The sequence below is a fragment of the Pinus tabuliformis genome, chromosome 4_1, assembly GCF_031772625.1.
Source record: "Pinus tabuliformis cultivar Carrire ecotype Pingquan chromosome 4_1, CPIR1, whole genome shotgun sequence".
Classification (NCBI taxonomy): Eukaryota; Viridiplantae; Streptophyta; class Pinopsida; order Pinales; family Pinaceae; genus Pinus; species Pinus tabuliformis.
Window position 1 is genome coordinate 522640178 of NC_142303.1, and position 24998 is coordinate 522665175.

Sequence of the window (24998 nt, forward strand, 5' to 3'; positions counted from 1 at the left end):
TTCTCCAGATCTCCAAAAAGTCCTGGACAATCATTCCAAGGTATTTGAGACTCCCAAAGGTCTCCCACCTATGCGTGATCATGATCATGCTATTCATCTGATTCCAGGAAGTGTTCCTCCAAACATCAGGCCGTACAGATATCCCTATGTCCAAAAAAGTGAAATTGAACGTATGGTTGCAGAAATGCTAGAGGCTGGTATAATTCAACCGAGTCAAAGTTCTTTCTCAGCTCCAGTAGTATTGGTGCACAAGAAGGATGGATCATGGCGCATGTGTCCAGATTATAGGGAGCTCAACAAGCTCACTATTAAAGATAAGTTCCCCATTCCTGTCATTGATGAATTACTGGATGAATTGCATGGATCAATTTACTTCACCAAGTTGGATCTTCGTTCGGGATATCATCAAATCAGAATGAAGATTGAAGACATTCCGAAAACGGCATTTAGAACTCATGAGGGTCATTATGAATTTTTGGTCATGCCTTTTGGCCTTACCAATGCACCTTCAACATTTCAAGGTTTGATGAATTCAATTTTCAAACCATTCCTTAGAAAATTTGTGTTAGTATTTTTTGATGATATACTAATCTACAGCAAGTCTTGGAAGGATCATGTTGAACATGTTGACAGGGTGCTACAACTATTGGAGGAGAAACAATTATATGCAAAAAGATCCAAATGTTTCTTTGGAGTCCAGGAGGTGGAATATTTGGGTCATATTGTATCTCATGAAGGAGTTAAGGTAGACCCTAGCAAAATTAAAGCCATTAAGGAATGGAAAATCCCCACATCCATAAAGCATCTGCGAGGATTTCTTGGGTTGACAGGGTATTATCGCAAGTTTGTTAAGAATTATGGGAGAATAGCAGCACCTCTAACAACATTATTGAAGAAAGATTCATTTTCATGGACTCCGGAAGCAACAAAGGCCTTTGAACATCTTAAAGAGGCAATGTGCCAAGCACCGGTCTTAGCTACACCGGACTTCACAAAAACCTTTATTGTGGAATGTGATGCTTCAGGAAATGGAATTGGTGCTGTTCTAATGCAAGATGAAAGACCCATTGCTTTTGAAAGTCGTCCAATCAAGGGAAAGTTTTTAAGCAAAGCTATTTATGAGAAGGAAATGTTGGCAATACTCCATGCACTTAAGAAATGGCGACCCTACCTAATGGGAAGACACTTCAAGGTAAAAACGGATCATGATAGCCTTAAATACTTTTTAGAACAAAGATTATCCTCTGAAGAGCAACAAAAGTGGGTCACAAAGATGTTGGGTTATGACTTTGAAATCATCTACAAAAAAGGGAAGCAAAATGTGGTGGCAGATGCACTCTCAAGAAAGGATGAGGATGTGGAAGCATTGTTGTGTGCCATTTCTATTATCCAACCAGATTGGATAAACGAAGCAAGGGAGGAATGGAAGAATGACGAAGAAGTGTGGGCACTTATTCGAAAGCTACAACAAGATTCCAGTACTTCTGATACATTTAGCTGGCAAAATGATTCGTTATGGTACAAAGATCGCTTATACCTCTGTAAGAATTCCCAGCTAAAACAAAAGATTCTTATGGAATTGCACACTTCTCCCTTAGGAGGGCACTCAGGATTTTTAAAAACTTACCACAGGGTTAAGAAGGAATTTTTTTGGGATGGCCTTAAATCAGATATTCAAAAGTTTGTGGCGGAATGTTTGGTTTGCCAACAAAATAAAGTTGAAACAATTAAGACACCGGGTCTATTACAACCTTTATCCATTCCAAGCCAACGTTGGGAGGAGGTTTCAATGGATTTTATCACAGGTTTACCCAAGTCTGAGGGAAAGAGTGTCATCATGGTGGTAGTTGACAGACTTACCAAGTATGCACACTTTTGTGCATTATCACATCCATTTAAAGCCAGTACAGTTTCTACTGCATTTATGGAAACAGTTCAAAAGCTACATGGAAACCCAAAGATTATTGTAAGTGACAGAGATCCCATTTTCACTGGAAATTTTTGGACAGAATTATTTTCTTGTCTTGGTACTCAGTTAGCTCATAGCTCATCTTATCATCCTCAATCTGATGGGCAAACTGAGATAGTAAACAAATGTTTGGAAGGATATCTTCGTTGCTTTGTATCTGATAAACAGACACAATGGGTCAAATGGTTGCCTCTGGCTGAATGGTGGTATAACACTTCCTTCCATACAGCAACAAAAATGACCCCATTTATGGCACTTTATGGGTATCAACCACCATCCATCACATCATATTTAAGAGAAAATTCTAAGGTTCAGGCAGTGGAACATCACATCGAACATCAACAACAAGTCCTCCAACTCTTAAAGGATAACCTCGTGTTGGCACAAAATAGAATGAAACAACAGGCAGATCAACATCGCAGTGAAAGAAGTTTTGATGTAGGTGATTGGGTATTCCTACGGCTACAACCATATAAGCAAATGTCCCTAAAGCAAGCTAAGAAGGATAATAAATTATCACCAAAGTATTATGGTCCGTACAAGGTGTTGCAAAAGATTGGTACTATGGCATACAAATTGGAGCTTCCTGCAGCTTCTCGATTGCACCCAGTTTTCCATGTTTCATGTTTAAAGAAGGTTATAGGTGACAAGCTCCCAATTCAAACAATATTGCCAGAACTTGACGAGGAAGGAAAAATTATATTGGAACCAGAAGCAGTCACAGAAACAAGAACTCGACAGCTACGAAATCGATCAATTTCAGAGTATCTTATCAAGTGGAAGAACTTATCCGCTGAAGATTCCACATGGGAGGATGAGAATTTTATGCAGAAGTATCCAGAACTACTCAAGCGTTGAGGACAACACTTTTTTGAAGGAGAGGGGCATGTTGGGTCCCTATAATACTAGTGATTACCCCATTACTATTGTAGTTATACCCCTTATTTATATTGTTGTGCCCCTATTACCCCATATTGTTATTTGTGTGCCCCATAGAATCCCTCTATTGTTATTTTTCTGTCTTTATATTATTATTGTTAGGTCGGCTGGATTATATTGTGACTCCTTAGACTCCTATATATAGAAAGGAGGTTTTGTCATTTGTATCAGGGAAGAATTGTTCATTTATGTAATGTAAAGGAGGTTGCCCCCTCGAAGAGGCTGAATTCTAAAGCATTGATCTATCTTTTCTATCCTTTCTTGAGCTGGTTTCATAACAGTCGCCCACATCTCCTCCCATGAAGGTAGTTTTTCTCTACCCAATATGCTTTGGACAAAAGCTAGTCATTCATTCGAGACTCCATTCAGGGCTATCCTTACCATCGCAGTTCGCTGAGGAGTGGACCCCACTGCAGCAAGTTGGTCTCTAGTGTCCTGAAGACGTCGAAGATAGAGGTCCACCCCTTCTCCCTTCTGCATCAAAGTCCACTACAATTTTTGCTCCAAATACATCTTTCGTTGTTCAGAAGAGCCTTCATACAAAGAAGACAAGGCATCCAACATCTCCTGGGTTGTATCCTTGCCCTATAAGTGTGAGACCACATGATCTTGAACTCCATCAAGAATCAACCGCTTTTCCCTCCCCTGCTCGACCTTGTATTTCTTCTTCTAATCGTTGTTAGCAGGAACAACCACAACACTTTTGACGTATGCCTCGAGATCGTATTCCTCTAGAACAGCTAAGATTTTGGTCTTCCATAAGGCATAATTGGAGGCTCCATCCAACCTGTGCCGATCTCTGAGCCCATGCGATGCCATCTCACCCAATTACCGAACTGACTCTTCTACTCACAACTTAGTTGCTCAGCGAGTGAGAAATTCGAAATTTTTGGCGGAAAGTTCTCTGAGGAGAAAATCCCCCTTCTACATGTCTTTGTTCTTTTCTGGCGAATTTCTGCCCCTACAAAAACTGCGCCCTTCAAGCACTGCACTAAGGCTCTGCGTCACTCCTTCTGCCTCTGCAAAATCACGAACTGGAAATTGTACCTCTTTGTCATCTCAGTCAAAGAGATATTTCCTTGGATCTACTTCTTGGCAAGGACTACGCAATCCCTTCAAGGAGATTCGAATTGCTGCCAAGTGCAGCATTCGGCCTCACTACTCAACATTGGATCTGCTCTTCCTATTTCAAAATCGATGCTCTGATACCATGTGAAAATTCCTAGTCCAAGGAACCCCTACTGCAACAAATCTGAATCTACTTCACCTACTTGACTTTTTTAAAATTACATTCATCAAATTATTCTTCTGAATACTGAAGCAAATTACTTCTGCAACCTATACTAATTAAATATTTGATCTCATGAAACAGAAAACATAGAAAAGAACAAGACATATAGGAAACACTTATTTTTGGAAACAATAGTCCCCGGAAAAATCCAATGCGGGAAAACCAATGCAGCAGTTCTGAGGGTTTATTATTATGCAGGGGAAATGTTTGAATACAAATCTAGGATGCTCATCTAGCAATCCTTTACAGAGAAAAAATTGGCGGAAAATCTGAGTGAGTTTTACCTCACTTCCTCCAATAGAATTCTAGTTGATCCAACACAAGACTGGCTAACCCCAACTATTTCTGTGTCACCTCTTCTACCCTCTGCGTCAACTTTCCCGACTGTTCCGAAAGTTCCCGGCAGTTCCAGTTGTTCCCGACAGTTCCGACTTCTGCCCTCTTCGTCAACTTTCCCGGTCGTTCTGGAACTTCCCGACGGTTCCAGTTGTTCCCGATAGTTCTGGCTTCTGCCCTCTATGTCAAATTTCTAGGATGTTACGACCATTCCCGGTAGTTCCATCTTTTCCTGGTAGTTCTGACTGGTCCTAGCAGTTCCGGCTTCTGTGTGACATACAACTCTTCTGCTCTGCTGGCTTTCTCCATCTCTTTGTCTGTATTCTTCGGAAATTCCTCCTGGATTCTCACTGCCCCTCAGCTACAAGATCTCCCCAATCGATTTTCCTCCTGAGAACTTCTCACCTCAGAAAATCGATTTCCTCAATCTCTCTGTGTCAAATGAACCCCAAACCTCCATTTTATGCTTTTCTTGTTGAGTCTTCAATAACCAAGATTAAGTCTCTAATCAACGGCTAAGATTAAAACATGACTTAATCCGCCTTCTAGATCATTCTCACCCATATTTTGATTAATACCCATTAATATTTTAATTTCCCTAAGTTTAGACTTAGGAACTCCATTAAATATATTAATTATTTTAATAAAATACAATCTGGGTGGAATTTCACCAAACGGTTTCTGGGTTCTTTAGAACTCGTGCGTTAGCCTATCCACCAATTTTCAAGGCTGGAGTACTTTCGATGCTACCCAAAACTAACATTGATGATCCTACTAATGAGGGCTGGTCCCCGACATCCTGAAGCCTCGTAAGGAAGGGGTCTACACGTTCCCCTTTCTGCATCCTAGTGCATCTCAACTTCTCCTCCAAGAACATCTTCTGCATTTTGGAAAGACTGAGAGGGGGGGGAATCAATATTTCTTTTCAATTGTTACTTTTATGAGTTAAATCAATTATATTTAGAACAGAAACTAAACAATAGGAATAAATACTTTTATTAATATAATCTTTACAATAAATCAGGTACAATATATATAGGGCTCCAACCCGTTGCCAAGCACCAACTTGGTCTTTTGTGAGGCTCCAACCTCTAGGGTACCAACCTTGACTTGTCAAGGCACCAACCTTGGATTTAGGAGCACCAACTCCAAGGACACCAATCCTTCCAATTCTGAGGCACCAACTCCAAGGGCTCCAACCCTATCTTGTCAAGGAACCAACCTTGGATTTAGGAGCACCAACTCCAAGGACACGAATCCTTCCAATTCTGAGACACCAACCCCAAGGGCTCCAATCCTATCTTTCAAGACACCTACCTTGTTTGTTTGAGGCTCCAACCTTCAGGGCACCAACGCTCTAGGCTCCAACCCACTGCTATATTTTGTCTAGATATGTTTGATAGTAATTCTCTGCTCCCAAAATCTTCTTCACTGAATTCTGTCAATCTACAGTTTCATTGTAGTCTCCATGCTATATAATTAATGACAATCTTGTCTCATAGAAGGTGTCACCGTTTCTCTTCATTACACCCAAGCAAATTCAAGTCACATCATGATGACTAACACAACATGGTCTTCAATAGTCTTTACACAACTTCAATGTATCTTCAATGAAATGTACTAAGCTCTGCACACACACAACTTTTTGTTTCAACCCTCTGTTCTAACTATCGTGGTAACTGCTTCAGGAGTACGCTTCTCACTGTTCTTGTTGTCGCAGTCTCTTACTTCCCAGAAACAAACTCACAAATGCTTCAATGTTGGTGCTGGCTAATGCACCCTTCATAGAACTGTTCTTCAAGTTGCGTTCTTCGAGTCTTTCAAAGGTTAACCCAATCAACAGAGTTACTCGTGCTTCAGCTTCCTTCTTTCTTACTAGACCTTCGTCTTTCTTTCTTCTTGCTCGATCTTCGGCTTCCTCTGTTCCGTCAAGTTCATGAGTTGTGAACTGTCACTTCTTCTCTATGTAATCGATGCCCAAATCACCTTCATCAAGTGAAGCGTTTCAACTTGTATATATATATGAGTTCTGCCAATAAACGAAATGACTCGTTCATTGGTGGAGGGACCGACTTGTGCATGAGGTGGTATATTAAAATATGTCGGAAGGCCTTTTGTTAATATTCAATCAATTATAACTTAGCCTTTTTACAGAAATCACATTATAGGAGAGGCTATACCCATAGGAAGGTCCCACATGCCACGTCATGGCTTTAATCCCGCAATCACAACTTCACGAGAATCCCACAATCGCAACATTCAAATATCACCCCATAGCGGATGCGATATTTAATAGACTATTATTTATAAGTTCGTAGGGTCCACAACTCCATCACAATTGGTAGTTTGACATCCTTTGAACTTTGCGATTACTGCAGATGCGATATTTAATTAAATCATGCTATAATGGTGCAGCGGGTCCGCAATGCTATCACAATCGGCGATTCGGGGGTTTATCGCAATTAGCGGTTTGGCCGTGTCAACTCTTAATATTTGTGATATGACTCCTGATGAGGCGAACGCGATATAACATAACGATGTATTGTAATGGAACCATCGGGTCTGCAATACATATCACAATCAGAGGATTTTAATGTAATAAGGCTTTGTGATACGTAACATTCGAGCGAATGTGATATTGCATTAGGGTTGATACCATAAACTGTTTCAAGTCCGCATATTATATCGCAATTGCAATTTTAGTGTGACCTTCCTTTAAGACTTCCGATGTGAAGGTTTTGATACAGCAGATGCGATATTACAATAGGGCGCATTATAATGGAATGATCGGGTCCGCACCTTATATCGCATATCGGAGGTTTTGGGTAGTGGCACATAATAGATTGCTGGTAAAGTCGTTGATATATAGTCGCCGATGTGTTTTATTACATGTGTTGGGGATTTTAATGGGTTTCCATGGTTTAATACTCCCTCCGCTTAACTCCTCTGTTAACACTGTTTATGCTCCTCCGCTGCGTGTTCCTCTTTGTTTCTTAGTTCTTTCCTTTTCTATTGTGTGTTCCTCTATTCTCCTTTCGATGAACTTCTTCTTCTTACTCTTTGGCTTTCTCTTTTGATGACTTCTGATATCTTTCCTCCTCGACTTTCCTTCTTGGGTCTACTACTCCTGTTGCTTAGCGAATCTGCTCTACTTGGCTTCACATCATCATTTGGTATCCCAAAATATTGCCATATTGACATCAATGACAATCTATATCAATAGAAAGATCCTTCGTATAGCGCAGCTAATGCCTCCCACATCTGTCAAGCAGTATCCTTGCCAGCTATGTGAGATACCACATTATCTCGAACCCCATCGAGAATGAACCTCTTAGCTCTTGCCATCTCTTTCTCATACTTCTTGAGTGGATCTACATCTGCGAGTACAACTACCACGCTATCGACATAAGTTTTGAAATCATGCTCATCTAGAAGGCAGGAAATCTTGGCCTTCCAGATCACATAATTGAAGGCTTCATCCAACCAATCTTGATCTCTCAACCCCACTGATGCCATCTCTCCTTAAAAAATTGAACTGCTTCCTCTTCTCCTCTACGCAACTTTGCCATATCTCCTAAAAAAGTCGAACTGCTTCCTCTTCTCCTATGCACAGTTGCTGCCCAGCTATTCGCACTCCCTTCTGGAGTGAGAAATCCCGCACACAACTATTGTTACTTTGCTAGGAAAATTTGAACTTCTTGGCTAGAAGTCCTTTGAGGAAGAAATTCCCTCAATATATGAAACTTCTATCCTTCTAACGCTATTTTGTCAGCAGCTGCTGCAAAATAATTGTCCCAACTGAAGATCTGCTTTACAAGGAAAAAAACGTTGCTCCCTTCTGCCTCTGGAAAGCTTTGATCTGGAAATCGAATTTCTCTGTCGACTCACTCAAAGAAATCGATCTTCCCTCAAAACATTGACCTCCTTGGCTGAAGGACAACACTGCCTTTTAGGGTTTCGAATTGTTGCCTCTGTAGTGATTCGAAAATCCTCCTTCCTTTTGCTTTTGATCTCTTCTGCTTACGATTTGTCCTATGATACCATGTGAAAATCGGTGACCCGATTCCTACTGCAGCAAACTGATGATATTTCTTCTATTTGTTAAATTACTTGCAATTTTCTACGGCAAATATTGAAATACATACACTTCAACCTGCGCAAAATAAAATATTGCAGAAACTAAATATTGCACTGGAGACAAATAAACACACATATACACTGTTGTTTTTGGACAAATTTCTCCGGAAAAACCCAATGTGGGAAAACCAATGCAACAACTAAGGGTTTTATTTATTATGCAGTAGTAATCTGAGCACAAATCATTAGATGCTCAAACTGGCAATCTAATACAGAGAATAAAATAGCAAAGCTTTAGTGAGAAAAATCTCACACTATTACTGGCGATCCGACACTGAACAAGCTCTGGAAGACTAGCCCCACGCTGCCTCTGCACAGCCTCTGCGTCAACCTATGCAGATCTGCGTTACAATCTCTGGGCTCTGCGTCACATCCTCCTCTGATCCCCTGTTGGTTGGAACTTCGACCCTCTGGCCCTTTGGTCTCATACCCCGGCTTCTGGCCCTAGAATTCGACTTTCCCAGTTGAATCTCGGACTCCCTCTGAAGCTTTGCGCTGCATCTCTGAACCTCTCTCTGTCTTCTCTGCCTTACACTCCCCAGATCTAGAAAAATCTCCTCCGATCTACTATCCCTATCCCTCTCTCACTGCTTTGACTTTACCAAGTCACTTCTGGCAACTCACAACTACTACTCAAGAAATCGACTTCCCAACAAAATTGAACTACACAAGTGTGTTCTTCAAGTGCCCATCGAACTCCTTATAATCTCTCGTTGGAGCACCAACGGCCAAGATTAAAACATAATCAACGGCTAAGATTAACTGGTAGTTGATCCTTGTCTTCTTCTAGAAGATTCGCACCAGATTTAATTAACACCCTTTAATTAACCAAGTTTCCTAAGTTTAGACTTAGGAAACCATTTAAAAAGGTTAATTATTTTAATTAAATCATCTCTAGGTGGAATTTTCCCAAACGATTTTTGGGTATTGGAGAATGCACGTGTCTTAGCCTTTCTAAAAATTCTCGAAGCAAAAGTACATCCGATGCTATAGAAATCAACACCTAATGGCCCATGGATTTAGGAAGAGCACTACTTGGGAAACCCTGATTGAGATCGCATGGTCCCATTTTCCCCATTCCATACTTATCACATCCCTTCGTACATTATGAGCCCAATACTCCACCTCTCATCTTTAGGTCCACTTGATCATGGGTCCACTAATTATTTTGCACACCCCTCCCCTTTTCCACGTATATGGGTTGGGCTTGGACATTTTTCCCCCAAAGGTTGATGCAACTAAAAGAAAAGGAAAGAGCATATCATGGACATAAGCAAGAAACAAAAGAAAGAAAATTATAAAATCCAAAAGATGGTCGGGACATTAACATTAACACATGCGAAATAGCCAAGCATTAGCTCTACCCCTTATCATTATGGCTATCACCCGATTCTTGGGGCCAATGTTGCCCTATCACATCATGGAAAGGAACCCTTACACATCCCAGCCCTTGGTGGGCAATGAACTGGCCAACCACTAAGGTGGTAACCACTGCTACACATCATTCAAAGCATGCTCTAATTTCATAGAGCTTTGGGCAGCGATACAAATAAAATCAAGAAAAAACAAGACAATAAGAGGGGTGGAAAAACAAAGGTCGGGGTAACTCATGCATCCATGATTGCTCCCTCCTCACATTTGTACACCCACAATGTGGAATTCCTCATCATTCCCACCCCTTTGACCATGGCATTGGACCCTAAGACCCATTTTCTCCTATGTTCCATCATTATTCACATGACACCTATTGATTGAAGGATGTTCAAGGGAGTTGTCTTTCCCCTTAGGGGTTGGGAACACCTAATAAGGTTGTCCATTAGCCAATCCTACCTGGGGAGGTAACACTATTACGTGATCAAAGCCCCAAATTTGAAAGGGAAGCCTTGTATGAAGTGTCATTTTTCCCTTGATTAACAAGCTTGGTCCACTTAGATGCACTAATGATTATTGCACCTAATGGTGAAGATGCAACATTATATATTGTGTGTGATTGGAAGGTTGTTTTCATGGGTTGGGCAACTTAACTGGGGCCCAAGACCACTAGAGGAGCATACAACACCCTACAGGTGAAGCGTTGAGAGCCATGGGATTCTCGTCACTTGCAAAGCATCATTCATATCCAGGGGCACCCTCATCACCTCAGCAAGCTTGCACTTTGCCCCATATTATTCACAAGATGATGCACTTGGACCAGCATGCCCCATCCAACTTAGCAGTGATCACATGGTTTGGTAATTCAGCCGAGGCCCAGATTAGGTTTCTCTCACCCTTTGAGGCATGGGAGTGTTAGCACCATCCTTAGAGCCCTCAATGTTGGAGCAGAACCAAGCTCTTTCACCACCAAGAGACCCATGAGATCATCCTTTGTGCAAGATGATTTGCATGGAAGTCTAGGGGCTAACCCCTAGACCTTGATCTTTGGAGTCGTCTTCACTCCTTTTGGAACTAAAGGAGCCCAACACTTTTGTGGAGGCCTATGCATGCATGATATCAGAATTTTGGCCCTCCTATGGGTTAATTATTATGTTTTTACGATGGCTATAAGGTCGGCTTGTGATCTTACCTAGCATTTTTCCATTATTTTATTATTTGAGGGGCTAATAGGCTAAAATTAGACATCATTGGCCACATATATATTAGGGATACCTCATTTGATCTCTCATCATCAAACTTATGAATTTCAGACCTCTTAGTTTCACATTTGCTTCTTGTGGGTGGATTGAAGATACTTGGATACATTTTGACATTTGAAAGCCTCTTTTTGGATATTGTTTGGAGCTATTCTTGGTCTAATGGATGGATATATTGCATGTTATCTTGTAGGCGGATCTTATTGTTGAATGTCTAATTCTTAAATGTCTAACGCATGGAACTATTGATTCTAGATTAGATCTTATGCCCTAATTTGTCGAAATTCAATTTAATGAAGAATATCTAGATGAATGTTATATGCATTACTCATCATAGCATGTAATGAATGTTCTTAGTGGTGACGTCTTTGTAGCTCTCCATGAAACTCAGTTTTACGAAGGAGTGGGTGAATGCCAAAATTTTGATAGCTTGGACATCGAATTTTGGCCTCCTTGGGAACAAATTTGGCTTATCTTAAGCATCCTAGGCACTAGTCCAATAACTTGGTGATCAACCCTAAATTTTCTCCATAATTTTCTCTTCTCAAATTCAGTACTTTTAAGGCTAGAAGGAGAATCTAGTGCTTAGAGTGAAATTTTAGGGAGGACTTTTGGTGGTTTGAGAGCCTAAACATCAAGAGGTAGGTCTTGACTACATGACCTATCATTTTGGTGGGCATCCACTCAAATTTCATCCATAAAATCTCTTGCCCTAGGTGTTGCCCTAAGAGGGAAACCCTAGTTTCTTCTCCCTCAACTTGAGGACTTTCTTGAAGGTTTCATGAGCCTTGTAATTGTTGGAATCCATCACAAGGAACCTTTTCTCTTTGGTCTTGACCTTTGGAACTCCCATTATGGTCAAATACATTAGACTCTAGGTCTTGAACCCTCCTTTCTAGGGCTTTTCATAGAAAGTGAATTGCTTCTTGTGAAGCCTTGAACTTTGATTGTGTCTCTCTTTGAATGAGTCTTAATGAGATCATTGTGCACCTTATCCATAGCATATCTATTTCAAGTGATCTCATCCTTACCAACACTCCTCCCATCAATGAAAATCCATAAAGAGCAGGGGATTTTGGTTGAGATGGCATTGGACCTCTACCCCATTGTTAGCACGTAGTCTAGCTTGTTGCCTTATAGGGTTTCCCTCTCCAAATCCTACTAAATTTTGTGGTAACAAGCTTTACGGTCATGCTCTAATATCTATTAGGCTTATCTTCAACACGAGAACCCTTGACCGGTTATATTTATGTTTTCAAGGAGGAGAACCCAATGAAGGGCCTGGAGCAATCAAAGACCCAATCCTTCCATCAACTGCTCATTGAAGTTGCACCTTTCCAATTTTGCAAATTTTACTATGTTTCTCTTAAACGTGGTTGGGAAGAATGATTGGGATCCTCCCCACCCAAGTTCAATTCTCATAAGTAACATGATGAACTTTGATGTAATGGATGGAATATATATTATTTCTCATATGGATGTATGGATATTTATCTGTGTAAATAGAAAACAAGAACTAAGCTTATCTTAAATATGAAACCCTTTGACCACCAGAATCTCTAGAGGAGCCCCCAGTGAAGGGCTAGCAGCAATTCCAGACCAAATTCTTCCATCAACTGCCAATTGAAGTTACAACTTTTCTATTTTGTAAATGTCACTGAGTATGAAATTCATGGCATACTAAACATGCTATATTCTCAAGTGATTAAATTTAAGACTACAAAAACATTATTCCAAGAAAGACATGTTTCAATTTTCTTTTTGTAGTGTTACGGAATTCATTTATATGCAGACGATTACTAAAAATCTTGTTGTGGTACTTTATGTTATGAGAGTTAGTTTACGTTATGATTGCAAAATCTTTAACAGAATGTTTTCGTCCTTTCTTGCAAAATAATGGAAGAGAACTCAGGTATGATCAGTATAAACAATCTTATAATATTACTTACAAATCCTTCAAAGAAAATAGGAGAGAAATATCTGTCAAATTTTATTTCTTTCATAGAAATGCGAAATCGTCCCTTATTCTTTTTCCTCAAACAGATTAGCATTTCATATTTCCAAACAATTAGTTTGGTATTTCAGAATAGTTAGGCACACGTTGACAATCTTGTATCTGCAATGTGGTTTAAATCAGTATAATACACTTGTGAAAGTCTTCAGTCTCAATTATTTTCTTGAACTGAGAAATGATTAGAAGCAATATATCAAATTGTAAACTTAAGCATCTAACAGTCTGAACACAGCGAGACAACTTACTCATGAACAAAGAAATCTTACATCCTACTTTCTTTGACATGGTAGATGTAAATGCCACCAATCTAGCACAACATTGTCTCACAAGACAGCGTACCCCATTATTAAAATATGATCTCCTTGTGTAGGTTTAACTTGATATTAAATAATAGTTCAGAGTAACATTTGATGAATTAGTCCGCAGCTGTTATATAATCAATAGCATCCTTGCATATGCCAGTCATACTAGCTTCTGGTCCATGCACCTGTAAATCAAAGACTTGTCAATACAAAAAAACCTGCAACTCTTGCACAAAGTTCATAGAGAAGAAATTTTCAGCATATAGCAACAAGGCATTCAACAGGTTTTGGTGCCTTCTTCTCTTAGAAAAAAAGAGTTCAATGGCACCAAACAAATTCTTGCATAAGGAAAAGCATCCACATAGAGAAAAAGTGTAGAAACTGTAGCATCTTCATTTATTATCTAACATGAAAAAATACACACTTTGGGTAAAGAGCATCAACATATTGACACACCTAACCACAAGCAAAGATACAAACCTATGGCAGGTAACTGCCATGGTAAATGGAATGACTTGCATGGTCCAAGAAAAGATGAAAATATTGCAATAACAAAGACACTATAATGTTTCAGAAATATCAATATCCTAGATATTATCATGGCCACATGACCTTTGTTTACTGTAATTGCCATAGTGTTAACCCCTAGATTTTCCCCCTTGCAAAGCTGGACGGTTAGTGACCAGCACATTTCATTAGGCTGGAGGTTTGAGACATATTCAGATATAGTTTTCCTTGAGTCAGGGTTTGGTACCCATGGAGTTCAGCTAGTGTTGATTCAATGATGTCATGGTGTTTCAGATACAGTTTTTGCACAGATTTTCATCAGATAGAAAATAGTTGCCAGTTTTAACAGTTCGACTTTTTAAGAGACAGAATTCAGATGTTTGCATGGCAGTATTGTTTACGTATTTGGAGTCCTCATGAGTTCAGAATTGCAATGAGCCTTTTTCAGATTACATGCATGGTACTTTGTGGCAGTTCCAATTCAGAGACTCGCATGTCAATTGTGATGATATATTTGGGATCGTGGCAACCTCACGATTGCAATGAGATACTTCCAGGTGACCTGCGAGATGGGCATATTTTTAGCAGGGTTTGCATGTCAGATCTGGTCACATATTTCGACTCACTGAAAATTGAGTCCAATGAGGTGGTTTAATAGACAAGTGAGATATTTCTATTTATAGCAGGTTTTGCATGTCGATTTTGACGGTGTATTTGGACTCAGTGAAAACTGAGTCCACTGAGTATGATCTTGTGGACATGCAGACAGTTCTCTATGTTTAGCAGTGGTCATGCAAGGGTGACACGTGGCAGCCTATGGTAATGACATGCAGTAACATATGGTTGTGACACATGGTAGATTGTTGAGGTGAACATGGCAAGATCTGGACACATGCATGAGTTGGAGTGAGGTGGTGTTAGGGTCCCACCCTAACCCCCTTATTTATGTCATGGGATCACGTCATAGTCAAGAGTCAATAAAGCCCATATTAATATTTGTAAATGGTTAACCCGCAATTAATGACGGGACCACAATTAGTTGCAAATGGGCCGTAGTATTAGATAGATGGTATTAATAAAACCCACGGTATTGGCCCGTGGTATTGCATGTATGAGTCATATATAAAGGATAGAGACTCCCTGCGAGGAGCATCGTGTCTTATTTTGTAGTCGAGCTCTGCTCTATTGGAGGTTGCCCCCTCGAAGAGGCAAGTGAACATTACTCTCTGAATAATAAAATCATTGCTATTCTGTGTTCTGGGTATCTTTTCTTCGCATATTCTGTATTTGGGTATCATTTTGCAGGTTAAGAGCATAACAAGTGGTATCAGAGCACTTTCCAGGGCCGATGGGATTTCCAATTCTTAGCAAAAAAAAATTCGGCTAGAGACATGTTCCGGCGTCTTTAAACCACGGGATCTGTCGTTGAGCGCATAAACCTGCGAATTTGGGGAGGCATGCACGCAGGAAATACAAGAGGTGGTCACGTCTGTTGGACTCCCTTGTAACCCCTGTGGGTACCCCTTCGAGTAGTAGTGCATTAGACAGAACCGCGCACGAACTGTCTTCCACGTACCCTCTGGGTATATCGGAAGCCCCCTAGGCTCCCTTGAAACCTCGCCATAGATAAACCGTCGGCCGTCTTGTGGCTACAGTACACCGAGAACAGCACTCGGAGAGATTACTCGCCCGTACGATAGGGTAGTCGGGTTGTACGGCTAAGTGTACGGTAGATCCTCCTTAGTTAGAGCCCTGAAACATTGGGCCGAGTACTACTGCCAGACCCTTATGTATATTGCGATCTGTAGCACCTGACACTCCTCAAGACCATAGTTCCCTTTTCTATCGGGGCATCACACATCATCTATATTAGATCCGCTTGTGCAAAGGAGTGCAGTAGCAGCAGCAGACATCAGTCCCGCAGTCTCGAGTTCGCAAATCAGTCATTCCGATCTATTCGATCCAGCCGATCCGCAGCAGCAGTCTGTTCCGCAGCCCAGATCTCTCAGATCCACCAGATCGGAGTTATTGTGAAGGATTCCTATACCGGGGTATAATTTTCGCAGGACTTTTGGCCGCATTGACATTTTGAGGATTTGGCGACTGCAGTATTGATCAGGAAGGAGTAAAACTCCGTTAGGAGTCTGAGATCTTCCGGGGCGCTTATTGGTGATCTAGCCCATCAGAATCAGGACGACGAGCTGAGCACGGTGGTACCATTCAATTATTAGTGAAATTTTTTTTGGCGGTCCCAATTGTTCATCAGGTTGGTGTATGGTAGAAACTAGAGCCCAAGCGATGGCCAATGAAAGGATGGACAAACTTGAAGAATCCATGCAAACCCTCAACAATCAGCTTAACGGACTATGTATCCAGGTCCAGCAATTAATCCCGAAGGGCAAGGAGCAAGCCCACGAGGAGGCGTATAATGGCCATGAATACAATGAGGGTGAGTCTAGCCACTCTCCTCACGTCTGGCACACCCACCAACCACCCAGTCAGCGACCTCCCAAGTTGGATATGCATAAATTTGACGGTTCACACCCGTCGGCATGGATAGCACAAATGGACCAGTATTTCAAACTGAATCGTATCTTAGATGATGCAACTCAGCTTTTGTTGGGGAGCATGTACTTGGACAATGAAAGGTGGCAATGGTGGGAATGGCATCAACGTTGCAATGGACCTTTTAAGACTTGGAACCAATTTACAAAATCTCTTCAAAGCCGCTTTAAACAGGAGGACTCTTTTTTGGGTCATCTTACTAAGCTCCGACAGACGGGTACAGTGGATGAATATATTACAGCTTTTGAAGCCTTAGCCTTCCGCACTTGGGGTCTCTCAGATGTGTTCTACATGGAATGTTTTATCAGCAGTCTTAAAGAAGCCATCAAAGCTCAAGTCTTACTGCACCACCCACCCACATGGACAGAGGCTTGCCAGGTAGCCCGTAACGTGGAACGTGCATTAGCAGCCCAATACAGTCGCCCAAATTTCTACACTAAAGGTCACCCCCCACAAGCTCACAACACGACTCAAACACTTAAGGTCCAAAAGGTGTCACCTGCGGAAATGGCCGAAAGACGAAAGCAAGGACTATGTTATTACTGTGATGAAAAATACTCCCCAGGTCATAAATGCAAGGAGCCTAAATTTTTTCAAATAGATGCCACTGACTACAGCTCAACAGAGGAAGATCCACCACTTGAGGAACATAAGGCGCTAGAAGAAGACAACCAAAAGGACAATGTCTCTGACGAACCAGTTATTTCGTTGCATGCGTTGGCAGGGATTTCTTCCCCTAAAACTCTCAAAATCAGAGGTTTTCAATAATAGAGTTCAGGCTTCTGTGATCCATATCAAGTTAGAGAAAGATTCTTTGGCGAAAATCACATGGAATATCATTTGTCGACGCGTTTCGAACCAACCAGTGTGGTTCATCGTCAGGACAAGTTGAAGAAACAGATCAAGCTCATCATGTTAAATAGTCTGAGCGGAGCCTCCAACAGCTATCTTCTCTAACGGCTAGTTAGACAGCTAGTTTTCTTAAACATCGCCCAGTAGTAGTCTTGATTGATAGTGGAAGTACACATAATTTCATCCATCAAAAAGTCGCAGAAGCAGTGCATTGTTTTGTACGAGCAATTTCTAACTTCCAAGTCCAAATTGCGGATGGGCTCACAATGAAATGTGAAGGCCGCTGTGAAAATGTCAAACTTCAAATGGGGGATTATAAGTTGAAAACCCACATGTTTGCCATACACATGGGGGGTTGCGACATTGTCCTCGGCGCTGAATGGCTCCGCACTCTTGGGCCAATCACAATGGATTTCCAGGAGTTATATATGAGTTTTAAGTAGAACAACTCCACACATACCCTCCGTGGACTCCAAGCAGGAGCCCCCTCTATCATCAGCTCGCATAGGATGGAAAAATTGTTAAAAAAGGGCCATCATGGAGTGGTAGCTCAATTTAATGCCATCCAAGTAGTCAACACCAAGTCTCTACCAATTCATCCTGAGATGCAACAGATTTTAAATAACCATCTGCCGGTCTTTGACAAGCCTCATGAGCTTCCACCCTCGCGAGGGGAACATGATCATAGCATCACCTTGGTTCCAGGGGCCCAACCCCCAAATGTGCGGCCATACAGATATCCGTTCACCCAAAAGAATGAAATAGAAAAAATAATCAAGGAACTTTTGGAAGCAGGTGTCATTCGTCCCATCATTAGTCCTTATTCATCCCCAGTGGTCATGGTGCTCAAGAAAGATGGGGAGTGGCGGATGTGTCCCGACTTCAGGGCCCTCAATAAACTGACAGTCAAAGATAAATTTCCCATCCCGGTGGTTGACGATTTGCTGGACGAACTCAATGGGGCTCAATTCTTCACTAAGTTGGATCTTCGCTCAGGCTACCACCAAATTCGCATGAAGGAAGTCGACATTCCCAAGACTGCTTTCAGAACTCATGAAGGCCATTATGAGTTCCTGGTCATGCCATTTGGTCTTTGTAATGCCCCCTCTACTTTTCAGAGCCTTATGAATCACATTCTCAAACCATATCTCAGGAAATTTGTCCTTGTCTTCTTCGATGACATCCTCATCTATAGTGGCACTTGGGCTGCACATCTTCAGCATGTAGATCTACTCTTGCAACTGCTCCGCAAGCATAAATTATTTGTCAAGATGTCCAAGTGTTCGTTTGGCATGGAAGAAGTTGAGTATTTGGGCCACATTGTGGGGCGTGAAGGTGTCAAGGTGGACCCCAAAAAGATCCAGGCAATGCAAGAATGGCCTCAACCTAAGACCTTGAAGAGCTTGAGAGGATTTTTGGGTCTCACAGGCTATTATCGTAAATTTGTCCGCAACTATGGCCGCATAGCGAAGCCCCTCACTCAACTCCTAAAGAAAAATTCCTTCTTCTGGAACGAGGAAGCACAACAGGCATTTACCGCTCTCAAAAACGCCATGTGTTCTACTCCAGTCTTAGCACTACCTGACTTCACCAAATCCTTTGTCATTGAATGTGATGCTTCGGGGACAGGTATTGGGGCAGTCTTAATGCAGGAAGGGCGACCTTTGGCCTTCACAAGCCAACAACTAAGTGGGAGGAATCTGGGCCAATCTACCTACGAAAAAGAAATGATGGCCATCTTACATGCAGTCGAGACCTGGCGACCTTACTTATTGGGGCGACGTTTTCAAATCCGCACAGATCATCACAGTCTTAAATATTTTTTGGAGCAACGCCTATCCTCCCCACAACAAAATAAATGGCTCGCCAAAATGCTGGGATATGATTATGAGATCATTTACAAGAAAGGGAAAGACAATAGTGTAGCAGATGCATTATCTCGCCAATTTGAGGAAGAAAGTACTCTGCTAGCAATTTCCCTCCCCATTCCAGAGTGGATTGAAGAAGCTCGCAAGGAATGGTTTTCACACCCCGGGCTATCCCAACTCATTTCTCAGTTGCAGGTAGATCCAAATTCCACCAAGGGCTACTCGTGGCAAGATGATATTCTTCGCTACAAGGACAGAATCGTAATAGCACCAACATCCACCCTCAAAAGTCACATTTTGGCAGAATTGCACTCATCTCCCATTGTAGGACATTCGGGCTTTCAGAAGACGTATGCTCGCACCAGAAGATCATTTTTTTGGACAGGCATGAAAAAGGACATCCTTACTTTTGTAGCAGAATGCGATGTCTGTCAACGCCACAAAGGGGAAACCGTCAACACACCAGGCACATTACAACCATTGCCCATTCCGACGTCAATTTGGACGGAGGTTTCTATGGATTTCATTATAGGTCTTCCAAAGTCCGGGAACAAGTCAGTCATCATGGTGGTTGTGGACCGACTGTCGAAGTATGCTCATTTCTGTGCCCTACCCCATCCGTTTACACCAACTTTGGTCGCTCAATCTTTCATGGATCAGATTTTCAAATTGCATGGCATGCCCACTTCTATTGTGTCTGATCACGACCCGATCTTCACCAGTAATTTTTGGCAGGAACTTTTCAGGATACAAGGCACTCAACTAAAACTCAGCACTTCCTATCATCCGCAAACGGATGGTCAAACTGAAGCCGTCAACAAATGTCTAGAAACCTACCTTAGGTGTTTCACTTCAGAAAAGCAACACCTTTAGGTACAGTGGTTACCTCTGGCTGAATGGTGGTATAACACCAACTATCATGCCACCACCAAAATGACTCCCTATGAAGCAGTATATGGTCAACTTCCGCCTTCCCCTACTTCTTATCTCAAGGGGTGCTCCAAAGTACAAGCAGTGGATCAACTCCTAAAACACCGCACAACCATGCTCGCCCATCTTAGAGAGAATCTTCATCAAGCTCAGAACCGCATGAAGCAACAGGTCGACCAGCATCGCTCAGAGCGCCAATTTCAAGAAGGGGATCAGGGCTTTTTGAGGCTGCAACCATATAAGCAAACATCACTCAAAGACAAGGGTTGTCAAAAGCTCTCTCCAAAATTCTACGGACCATACCAACTTCCAAGTACTTCAGCGCATTGGAGAAGTGGCTTACAAGTTGGCTTTGCCACTTACTGCAAAAATCCATCCAGTTTTCCATGTATCGTGCCTCAAGAAAGTGATTGGGAACAATTGCCGAGTTCAAACCAGTCTACCTGAATTGGACGAAGAAGGGTCAATCTGGCTTCAACCCGAACAGGTTCTAGACACACGAGACAAGCAACTGCGCGGCCACATGATTAAGGAAGTCCTCGTCAAATGGAAAGACACCTCTCCGGAAGATGCAACTTGGGAACCAGCCACTATTCTTCAGCAGTTTCCGCAGCTTCAGCCTTGAGGACAAGGCTAGTCTTAAGGGGGAGGGCATGTTAGGGTCCCACCCTAACCCCCTTATTTATGTCATGGGATCACATCATAGTCAAGAGTCAATAAAGCCCATATTAATATTTGTAAATGGTTAACCCGCAATTAATGACGGGACCACAGTTAGTTGCAAATGGGCCATAGTATTAGATAGATGGTATTAATAAAACCCACGGTATTGGCCCGTGGTATTGCATGCATGAGTCATATATAAAGGATAGAGACTCCCTGTGAGGAGCATCGTGTCTTATTTTGTAGTCGAGCTCTGCTCTATTGGAGGTTGCCCCCTCGAAGAGGCAAGTGAACATTACTCTCTGAATAATAAAATCATTGCTATTCTGTGTTCTGGGTATCTTTTCTTCGCATATTCTGTATTTGGGTATCATTTTGCAGGTTAAGAGCATAACAGGTGGCGAGTCATCTAAGTTGCACTGGGTGTGTCAGTGAGTTATCTCAGTCACTTGAGTGGGTCAACTGCACACTACAGGTATGCATGCATGGGTCTAGGAGTGACTTGGCATCTTCTTGAGTTAACTGTTAAATTATGCAACTACACTCAAATTCCACTTTGGACAGCTCATTTGATGGAGATGATGATAGCATTGAATTCCTCTTTTAGAGAGAACCAAAATCGACCTAAAGATCACTCAAATCAGATAAGGGAAAGTGTACTTATGAAGGAAAGCCCACATATGCACATTTGGACAAGGTCAGCCCCAAAGCAAATTGGACACCTATGGAAGCCTATAAATACAAGTGACCTCAAGCTCATTTGGACATCACCAAACATCTTCTTCTTCTCTTCTTCATTGATTGGTTCACACAGGTCTGACGCTGGGATGACAAAAGAAGTTGGCAAAGGTCCGAAATTACAAGGTCCAAAGCTCGCATCTGTTTTAGGGTTTTGGGTTACAGCCGTTGGCTTGCCACATAGTAGATTCGGCCACAGTTGCAGGGATCACAGGCTCAAGGGAGCGACTGGAAACCTTCAGTCGCATGCACAACTCCTCATCCATGCGACCAGGAAGTTTGACTGAGTTTTGAACTTTGACCGCAACTGGCCGCAGATAGAAAAAGTTGTCTCTGAAATATATTGACACATGAATCATATTTCTGAATGTAATTGGGTTATTGGATGACATTGTATTAAGCTCATTGTACTCTCTGCTAAACATTTTATGACAATCTAATAAAAGAAGAATTTTCAAAGGGTTTTCCCCCTTGTGGGGCTTTTCCGGTGTCTCTTGTTGATGTGTTGATTGTCTCCTTTGTCATCACATTTATTGTTCTCTCCTTTGTCATCACATTTATTGTTCTATCTTCAATCACTGGTGATGAATGGAAAGACTAATTATATTTGAAAAGATCGCTAATTGAAGTATTGAATTGGGCTAAAGTAATTGATATAGCATAGAACAGTTTGAAAAATTAACATTAACTACGTCACATGCATGCAAGTAGGAGACTACAAGGTTTCCTCTCTAGTTAACTAAATGCATGCATTCTCTTTTTAAGACTTTGATTTAGTCTAACTCTCCCTCTCTAGTTCAAGTTCAGTTGGACTAGAATCATTTCCTCTTCACCCATGCACATGGATAGTTCATCTCCACATTGCCTTAGTTCATGATGAAACCTAACTCCAACATATCACTCCTCACTCTTCTTCATACCTAGTTGACTAAAGTGCATCTCAATAGGACTAGTGTGCATTGGTTTCTTCTCTCTAACTTGATCTCACTTCACTCCCTCTCTCTCCTAGAGTCCTAGTCAACAGTGTGCATGGGTAGTCCACTTATAACTTGACTGAATTCACATTGATACTTCAAGAGACATCAGATTGTGTTGACTCAACTATTCCCTAGTCTAACTTAGAGAACTTGACACTTTAGTCTTCTCCGGGATTACACGATCCACACTTGGACTAGGAGCAGTTGCAGTTTGATGGCCAGTTCACTCATCAATGCACATAGGGTACTCTTGCATGAGGGGTTTGAACTCTCTCTTTCCCAATGCACATAGGATGAAGAGATCACTAAATACAAGTGTTGGATTTTGGCTCAAGGTGGATCTTCTTCGACAACAACAACTTACTGCTTTCTTTCTTGATTTCTCTTTCCTTCTCTCTTCAAGCTTCTATACTCTTGTGCAAGGCCATCACTGTCTTGGTTCTGTAACAACCTTCTTGGTGCAACCAACCTCCTAAATTTTGCAGTAAAACTCCATTTTGATCTAATCTATCTCTCTAAGTTTGTCAACATTTTGATGGTTTCTTGTGCAATGTTGTAGAAGTTATAAGCCTTTTCTTTGGTTAAAAATCTGCCAATTAAAGTGCTTTCTTTCTTTTTTATTTTGTCATTTAAAAGCTAATGCCAGATATAATTCCACCACTTTAAACACAAATTATTTTATAATGTCTTTGACCATTAAATTACTAGCCAAAAACAATAATTGCATGCATGTTTTACATGTTTTTTATACATTTACAGGAGGAACAGTACATGCAAAGCTAGGAGCACACCCTGTGGTTGGCAAGCACCAGCGCAAATGGAGAGATGTTTGCATCTAACACGAAGGGTGAATTTTTGTATATGTTGCATTGAGATTTCTCATCCTAGAGCTACCAAGTAATCCATTTTCTGAAAGGGTAAAAATCAGTGCCAACACATAGTTAAAGATATCATTAACATGCTTACACTATGGACAAAGGATGGTCTCTAGAGTATTCTAGATATATAGTTAATAATATATCGTAAACATGCTTACAGTACGGATGAAGGATGGTCTGGTCTCTAGTGTATTCTAGATATACCCAGCAGATCTGGAAATCACCCCCACAAGCATGGATCAAAATAAACCTTGATGAGGCTATCAAAAGGTAACCCTAGAAAAGTTGGAGCTAGGTAGTAGCTAGAGACAACCAAGGCAAGTTTTTAGCAAACGATGCTCAAAACACTGGTACGGAGGCAAATAATCAAGCTGAAATAGTCAGACTAATGGAGACATTAAACTTGGACTAATTTTAAATTATAGAAAAGTAATCTACAGAAGAGATTCAACAATAATTAATGATTTGTTAAGGTCACTATTACCCACCACCAATGGGTGAAACCCATAGGAGAAATTTTTCTCCTAGATTGTCTTCAGCCAGAAACCCCCAAATAGCTCGACATGGCCACCATCTTTGCCACCTAAGCCAACTATGATGTGCCCTCGCCCATTCTGTCATGATCGTTTGTTTGAGGGTGGGCCTTCCAATCCTGAAGGTATAGCTTTTCTTTATGTAATTGGGTATTTTTGCTTACTTATTATGGACACATCTGGACATGGATTAGTGAGGGGATTCAGCAAAAAGAATGGGCTTGGTTTATACTCTTGTCCCCTTGTCCAATTTGATGCAAGGTTACTTGGGAGTGGGAGTGAAAACGGGAGCGGGAGCGACATTTTCAGAAGCTCACGGTTTGGGAGCAATTCGGGGAGCGATATTTTATATAATATATATATTTTTTATATTTTTTATATTTTGATGCATATATGTCAACAAAAGCATGTAGAATGATGAATTAGATATAAAAAGCATAAAAAACATAGATTGAACCATATAACAACAATCATCTAGAAGTTATAATCTTCATCAACCACATCCACAAGTTAGTAACATAGTAACATACAATATATTGAGTCTCATGATTCATCAATCTTAAAAGTTTCAAGCTTTCAAAATTCAATATATAACATTTATCATCATTTATCACCAAAGTTGTACTTGTAAGCTAAGTGTAACCATTACAACAAATAATATCTAACATGAAATGAAATGTTATAAAATGAAATTAAATGAAACAACTTTCAACTTTCACGAAGCATCATATTCATAATTCATTACCAATGAGTTATAATTGCCAACTTCAAACTTCAAACTTAGATTGTTATATATTGTTTACATAAAATATCATAATAAATATGAAAGAGTCAACAATTATAAAAACTACTAGAAACTAGAAAAAACA

General features: G+C 41.0%; 1 protein-coding gene across 3 annotated transcripts in view; it reads right to left on the reverse strand.

The window, feature by feature from the left end:
* Window positions 1–13268: 13268 nt before the first annotated feature.
* The window catches only part of LOC149176890 (ATP-citrate synthase alpha chain protein 3-like), a 220885-nt gene continuing 209155 nt past the window's right edge, over window positions 13269–24998 (reverse strand). For all 3 annotated transcript variants that reach the window (XM_089419995.1, XM_089419993.1, XM_089419994.1), the window contains one exon: window positions 13269–13803. Coding sequence is in view for 2 of the 3 variants with exons in the window: in XM_089419993.1 (XP_089276119.1) it covers window positions 13732–13803 (72 nt within the window). In the remaining variant the exon portion in view is untranslated. The remainder of the gene's footprint in view (window positions 13804–24998) is intronic.